This window comes from Triticum aestivum, chromosome 2A (genome assembly GCF_018294505.1).
Source record: "Triticum aestivum cultivar Chinese Spring chromosome 2A, IWGSC CS RefSeq v2.1, whole genome shotgun sequence".
Lineage (NCBI taxonomy): Eukaryota > Viridiplantae > Streptophyta > Magnoliopsida > Poales > Poaceae > Triticum > Triticum aestivum.
Window position 1 is genome coordinate 669,648,070 of NC_057797.1, and position 7,925 is coordinate 669,655,994.

The window sequence follows — 7,925 nt, forward strand, 5'->3', positions numbered from 1 at the left end:
ACATATAAACATATTTTAGACTGTAGGTTAACTCATTTTGCTCCGTATGTAGTCTTATTGAAATCTTTAGAAAAACAAATATTTAGGAATGAAGGAACTATAATTTATGCACATAATGTTCAATATTTGTCCATTCATTGCAGCGAACCTCCAGTGGACACGGCAAGGAGCAAGGGTGTGGTTAGATCGACTTGACGAAGTCTCAGTCAAGTGATAGAATATATATAAAAAGAAGGAAGAAAAACTTATACAATCTTCACATAAAATGTAATGAATATAGCATCGACTGGGTCAATTAAGATTTAGCAATCCCGTTTCCGGATCAAAGCTGCACAGTGCTATTTGCGGTTGCACCGTTGGCGGTGAGCTCCTTGATAAAGCCTACGAGCCTCTCGAATTCCGACGCCGAGGAGCCCCCTTCGGCGATGTCCGTCCTCACCTGCTGCGCCAGCGCCTGGGCCGACCTCCTTAGCTCGCCGGACTCCATGGCCTCCCTCACCATCCGTTCCACGACGGCCCTCTCGCACACGTCCTTCATGTCCAGCCCCGCCCCCCACACGGCGGCCGTGAACCGGCTGTTGATCTGCTGGTCCGCGAAGAACGGCCAGCACACCAGCGGCACGCCCTCGGCGATGCCCTCCAGCGTGGAGTTCCACCCGGCATGCGTTAGGAAGCACCCCACGGCGCGGTGCCGCAGCACGTCTCGCTGCGGCGCCCAGTCCACGACGCGCACCTTGCCCTTGCCCGCCGCGTCCACGGCTTCCTGGAGAGCGGCGCTCTGGCTCGCCCCGACCATGTCCGGCCGGAGCGCCCACATGAACGCGTAGTGGGCGCTGACGAGGCCGGAAGGAACTCGGCGAACTCCTCCCGCGAAATGGTTGCGAGGCTCCCCAAGCTCACGTACACGACGGACCGGTCCGCGTGCCCATCGAGCCACGTCGTACAGCCGTCGTCCTCGCGCCACAGGCTGGTGGCCGACGCCGGCGCGGCCGAGATGACGTGGAGAGGGCCTATGGCGGAGACGTCGCGCATGTGGGGCGCGATGTGTGCGAGCGCCGACCGCTCCAGTGAGGCGGTCGTGTTGAATATGAGCGCCCGAGCCTTGCAGCTGTGAGCGGTGTACTTGGCGAGTGCCTGCAGCATGGGGTCGAGCTCGTCGGCCTCGGCGCCGTGGCCGCGGCAAGAACTTGGAAGATCTCGCCGCCGCAGGAAGCCCTCCATCCCCGGAACGCCACGGACCGGCTCGTCGAGGTCGGCGCCTACAGGGATCGGAACCTCGCCGAGCTCCACGAGCCTGGGCACAGAGAGGTAAGCCAAGATGCTGCACGCGCTCTCCGTGCGGAAAGCGAGCGCCGGCACGCCGAGCTCCTCGGCGATGTCGATGGCGAACGGCAGCAAGCCGTCGGCCACGACGCACGACACCGGCGGGAACCCGCCGTCGGCGTGGCTTCTAGCGGAGAGCGGCGGGGCGAGCAGGGCACGGTAGGCGGCGCTGGCGCTCGGCCTCAGGGACCTGCCGATCTCGCCGAGGTGGGCGACCGAGCGCGGGTGGTCGTCGGGGAGGCCGTCCGGCACGGACGCGAAGCGGAGGCGTGGCGAAGCGGCGCGGTCGACCCGGCGGAGGTTGTGCTCCGTGTGCAGGAAGGTGACGTGGACGCCGGCGCCGAGGAGGCCCGCGGCGAAGGGGAGCATGGAGTTGATGTGGCCCTGCAGCGGCCAGGGGAACACCAGCACGTGCACCGGCGCCATGTCCGTTGGCCTCTCCTCCATCGCCCGGTACTGCTTCTTCTTACCGCTGCGCGTCAAGTGCGTTCCGTCAAATCCAACTCAGCAAGCGCCGGAGGTTTCAACTTTTCATGTTGATAAAGTATTTAATCGGCGAGCTGTTGCTGTGCCTGCTCTTTTGTTTGTCTGTTTTTTTTCAAGTGGGAGCATCGCATTCCAGTTTCTGCTATACTTTACTCGCTGAAGGGCGAGCATGACCGCCGGCTCCTCCTTTTTCTTTTCCTTCGAATCCGCTGAAAGAGGCCGGCTAAGAATTACATACGGAATATATACTGATCAATTGACGGAGTTAATAAAATTGGAGAAACTATTACAAACATCACGTTTTGCTAACTTTGCTGAGTTCATGGGCAACAAGATTTGTTTCTCTAAAACAGTGCTCAAAACTATCGCCCAAAATTGGCATGCGATATGGTAGCCAGGAGAATTCACCAAAATCTTGTTGCAACCAGCTGTTTGCGCAAGCGACAGTCCAAATCGATGAGCAGTTGCTTCAGCCATTAGAGCGCTTGCACTCCAATCAATCTTATAATTACCAGCCGCAATAAAAAAAACAGAGTTTCTCAGTACAGCTACAGTTGCAGCCTGTATTATAAAGTACATACACTGATTGATTAATTTTAGATTTGACCATCATGCCCTTCAAGCCGAAGAGGGGGGACTCAGACACCGTTCATAGAAAAAACAGGCAGACAAGCAAACAAAATGTCATATCGACTATGCAGTCGAATGTACCATCCATTACATTGTACTACGACCAACTCAAACTTATTTAGAATTTTCAAACAGGAAATTATAATTAGTTAACAACAGAGACTACACATGCATGCCCGGTGTCAGGCAGTTTGCGATGGCCCAGCCAGCCAATCCATGACTTTGTTATCCATGGTGCACTTACAGGGCTCCTGAGGATTAATGTTGTGTTCTCCACAATTTGAGCAATCCATGAACTCGCCAAGCTCAAACTTCGAGTTCCAGATAAAGGCCTTGAGCCGTGAAGCTTTATGAAGCACGCTGCTTGAGATGGCCGAGGTCTCATAACCTGATATATCCAGATACTCAAGCTCCTCTAGGCAATCCAGGAATTTTACTATTGCAGCACAGGACATATCAGAATTTGGTATCTCGAGCTTCTTCAGCCGCGGAAGGGACTTGCAAATTACGGAGGCCATATCTTCATCCACATAGAGAGCAAACACTTTCAGCTCCAGAAAATCTGGGCAACACTGGTGCACATGGAGGAGGACTTCATAATTAACAAGACTCTCATCCACCGCCATGCCTTTAAGTGACTGAAGTTTGCTGATCACCTCACAGAAGTCATCAGAAGTCACACATGTGGTAGGAAAGCTGAAATAGTGCAGGTTTGGGCTCCTGTATAAAACATCCGGAAAGGCATTTAGCTGCAATCAGATTTCGTAACGACCATAAGCATGCCCATAAAAATTTCCGTGTCAAACAAATGCCGTACTGCCACATATAAATTATATACCATAATACAACATACAGTCAGCAGCCTTGACGTGGCGGCTGACTGGATGCTGACTGGGCTGTTGACCAGTAAAAAACCAGTCCAGGGTTGTTTCTTGTCCGGTTTTGAAAGTTCAAGGTTGTAAAGTAGACAGTTTCATAGTTCAGGGTTGTATATTAGACTTTGGTGGTAGTGCAAGGTTGTAATATGGACTTTTCTCAAAACCAAATACACCTGAGTTTACAAAAATCATGTTAAATCAGTTTTGCAAGTTTGCGGGCTTTTCCACTGAAAATATCACAACCACAAATAAAAATGCACTAACAAATATCATTCATTAATGAATCCTTACCAGATTGTCAAAAGATGACATCAGAAGCAGTTTATAAACATCAAGAACCAAATAATCAACTGACCAAGTAAAACTTCTGACTAATATCTAGATGAACTGCATAACCATGATATGTCTCATTGTTCCAAAAAGTAGATTACATGTGTACAGTAGGTGTGACTTGAATGTACATGTCATGCGACCAACCATTAATTCAAGAATATTGTTCAAGACAAAACAAACTTATAAGAATACCAGGGCATGAAATAAATGATAGGAACCAAACAAATTGCAAGAAGAAAAAAATAAACTTAACATATTAAAAGCTGAGAACACTGGCTTCTTTTGTGATTTGCAAAGCGGAGTCACCTTAACATGTTGTATGATATACTGTAATAACTTAAGAAGTCATCAATTATTCAGTTCTCACGGGGAAATTTAATTCATGAAACACAATATTCACACCCCTGCTTCTCTTTCTTACTTTCAGTTATTTTCTAAAATGTACCAAACTAACATTGCATGTGCACAATAGGAAGATTGCCTAGGATGGTTGGTTTACCATCAACCATGATATGCAAATGTATAGATGACTTCCAATGACAAAGAAGCAAGCTGTGAGGATGGTTATAAGGAAAGGCAAGGGATACAGAGTCAACAAGTAGGAGGTGGTGAGAAGGCGAACCGTAAACAGCAAGCCTGAGCTGGTGAGGTGCAGCAAGGATGTAAGTATGCAGCTCAGTACTTCAAGAATTTATCAAGGAGTGCTAGAATGGAACACATAGAATGGACGAAACATGTCAAGCAAGGGGGTAGGAGACAATTGCAGTTCAACAGCGTCATCTAGTAAAATGCAAGCAGTGGAATCCCACAGGGGACAGCGTCATGTAAAACCATTCGAATAATAACAGACACAACATGCGTTGTAAGGCTCTCATATTACTGAGTAAAAACAGATATGTTGAATAATTAACAAGAAATACATCAGCTTAAAACATCTACTAATAACAAATCTAAAAAAATGGCATGCTAGCTTCAGCGTTACAGCCACCACGTGCCACATTGACTGGCATACCTCATCTGTAAAACCATCATCCCTCATCTTTCATGTAACTGATTTATTAACTTATGATAGTTAAAGGACCACAATTTTCAAATACAAGTCCAAGAACTTAATTGGCAATTGAAAGCTGTAACTGCCAGAAGCACTTCAATTTCATTATGATTCACCAAAACATTGTCAACAAAAAAGAACATAAGTTTATTATGAGTCCATTGGGAACGATTATTTTCATTGTTCGAATCATGTAAACTGCAGATCCCTCTTCAATTGCACTTTTATCCCTATGGTAACCTAATATTCCCGGTGGCAAATTCCCTCTTCAATTTCACTATTACCACTGCCAGTGGCACTTCATTTTCATCATGATTCAACAAAACATTGTCAGTAAATAAATACTCCCTTCGTCCCATAATGTAAGACGTTTTTTGACACTACACCAGTGTAAAAAACGTCCTATATTATGGGACGGAGGGAGTAGAAGTTTATTATGAGCCCACTGGGAATGATAAGTTTCATTATTCGAATCATGTAAACTGCAAACTCCCTCTTCAATTTCACTACTGTCCCCTCTGGTAACTTCTACACATATACAACAACAACAACAAAGCCTTTAGTCCCAAACAAGTTGGGGTAGGCTAGAGGTGAAACCGATAAGATCTCGCAACCAACTTCTACACATATGAGGTAGAAAAACAATACCAACATAATAACTACATAAACATAGCAATTGAAATAAAAGCTGTCTATAAGATTGTGTTCCAGAGCATTCGGGGTTCTACAGACTAGGTTACAAAGTATCAAATTCACTTGGATACTTGAAAAAAAATCTTTGTTAAAAAAGGATTAGTTAAATTTAAACAAAAATGTGTGAAAACCTAAAAAAATATCACAGAAATTAATAGCAATTTCACTCCATTCAAGTTTAATGACATGACACTACACCATTCGAACTGACAAAACAATCTAAAAATGAAATATCAGTAGCTACTCCATAAGAATAAAAATTCAAACAAGAAACTCATCACGTTAATATGAATTTGATGGTAATGTTGCCAAAGTTCTATAAAATGAACATTCAGAAACTTGGAGGCCCCTTATGGATTTACACCTGAACAATCATAATCCTAATTAGATCATGTCAAATCCTATGGAGTAGTGCTGACCCATAAAAAATGCTGGGAATTAAAAGAGACATTTTCCGCAAACACGCATTACACAGCTACGTTACTAGAATCCTCAATTGCAGTACAGAAAAATGTGATTAGTACAAATTTACAGGCAAAGTTTCACTTTATCAGTATAGTTATATTTAGTTCTACACGGATCAACCGATCATATGAGTTATCACAGAAAATAACAAAATTAATTAGTTAATCGAATACAAGAAGGTATGGCAGTAGGATAACCTAACCAATTTTGTGCAGTAAATGACTACAGCGGAATGAACATCACAGGGACCACGCAAACAAGATTGCAGGAACAAGGACAAAGAAGCTTCACCTCTCGGCGAGGAACATGAGGTGCCCTTCATCGGCAAACTCCGGGAGGAGCACAGCCTCCATCCGACCATCTGCCCGCGTTGCGGCGACCTCAAGGTCGCCGGTGAGAGCGGCCTGGACGGAGATGCGCCCTCTGGTGGCACCGGACCCAGCCGCGCGCCGGGCGGAGGTCCGGGCTGTCCAGTCCCGGAGATCAACGCGGCGCCATGCGAGCGGGTCGCGAGCGGCGGCCCACCACGCAGAGCAGGTACGGGGTGCGCCGCCAGAAAGTAAATCGGGGGCGCCCACGCGGGACATAATCGCCACAAGGAGGTCGTGCTGCAGCTCCCCCCACGACCGGACCGCCGGCGGCGCCATGGACGGTCGGAGAGCGGTAGGTTTCCTTTTTCTTTCGCAAATGGAGAGGTAGGTTGTGGGGGTGTACCAGCAAGAATGCCGACCGTGCCTAAGTTTTCCTTTTACAAATATAACCTTAGAGCATCTCTAGCACATCCCGGCCATCCGGCGTAATAACCGCCGAACGAAGGCAATTTTGCCGGCTAGATAGATCCCGTATAATTGACCATTTCGAAAAAAAGTTACGGGATTTTGTGTACTTCGTTCGTTTCCGCCATATTTACGAGATTCACCCTTGTTTTTGTCGGATCCTCTCTCCTTGGCACGAACCAACTTTCGTTCCCGCCTCCCGCGCCGCTGCCGCCGCCTCTAATCTTGTCTTCGACCTCGTTGTCCGGCCACGTGACGCAGGAAACCAACCGGATGGAGTACCCGCAGCCATCGAGTGCCCCTTATCATGCGCCGCCGCCACCTCCAAAGCTGTCTCTTCATCCGCCCGCGCTTTCCACGGTCGTTCATGTCGGCGCCGGCGCGGCTCCACCCTCTTTCGGCCTCGGTCTGATTCCTCCTGTCAAGGCCGACGGTGGGAGGAACAAGACCGACTGCACCGGCCCAGCCGGTGCATAGGTGAAGCCCCCGAGGAAGAAGGTGATCGCGACAAGAGGCCGAGCTCCTCCTACACCTCCGGCTGACCAAGTTCTCCCCAATCACAACCACTCCACAGGATCACGCCCACCATGTGTTCGATGAAATGTCTGGGACGTACATTTTTTTCTTTTGCTTCATTTTGCTTTCGTGATCTTTGCTTTGAGTTTGAAGCACTTGTTTGAACTTTGCCCGTTGAATTTTATAGCCAAAGCATGCACTCATCATATCCCGAAAAGTTGATCAGGCATTTGTAAGGTTAAACTTGTTACCTCATATTTTGTGCATGATTTTGGATGTGATAAACTAGTATGATGATAAACTAGTGATGTATATATAAATTTTATGTACTCATATGCAAGCACTTGTCAATATTTGTCGTATGAGTTTTTTTGGGGTATCGCGAGGCCTTCGGTGCGGAAAAGATCCCGTAAACTCGTCCTACAAATGTTTTGCAGGACGGGTTTACGTTCCACCGAAGGGCTCGCGGTACCACAATTTTTTTACCGGCGCCCATAAAGGATCTTTGTGGGACGGAGGTGTACCGAATCTGCTAGAGATCCTCTTAGGGCATCTCCATTGCGGACCCTCAAACCGTCTGTGTCCGTCCAGACGCACGATTTTTGCCATCCAACAACACTAGTATGTATCTGTCCACGGCCGGTCCGGATGTCTATTTCCCACAAACTGGAGGCAAACTCGGGCGTCTTTGCGGGAGTCCATACACCAATCACGTAGGACTCCGACATCTTAGGCCCACTGAAATCCCCTTCCCGATCCCCTTTTATTCCAGTC

The 7,925-nt window shown here is 47.7% G+C and overlaps 1 protein-coding gene and 1 pseudogene across 1 annotated transcript; both read right to left on the reverse strand.

Moving 5' to 3' along the window:
* Window positions 1-112: 112 nt before the first annotated feature.
* LOC123185852 (myricetin 3-O-rhamnoside 1,2-glucosyltransferase UGT709G2-like) lies at window positions 113-2,010 on the reverse strand (annotated as a pseudogene).
* Window positions 2,011-2,476: 466 nt separating this feature from the next.
* On the reverse strand, window positions 2,477-6,580 carry LOC123190098 (F-box/LRR-repeat protein At3g48880). The gene is made up of 2 exons (XM_044602673.1): window positions 6,151-6,580; window positions 2,477-3,159 (listed from the first exon to the last, which is right to left on the reverse strand). Exons 1-2 carry the CDS (start codon window positions 6,504-6,506, stop codon window positions 2,622-2,624), a joined length of 894 nt encoding a protein of 297 aa, XP_044458608.1. The 5' UTR covers window positions 6,507-6,580; the 3' UTR covers window positions 2,477-2,621.
* Window positions 6,581-7,925: the final 1,345 nt, after the last annotated feature.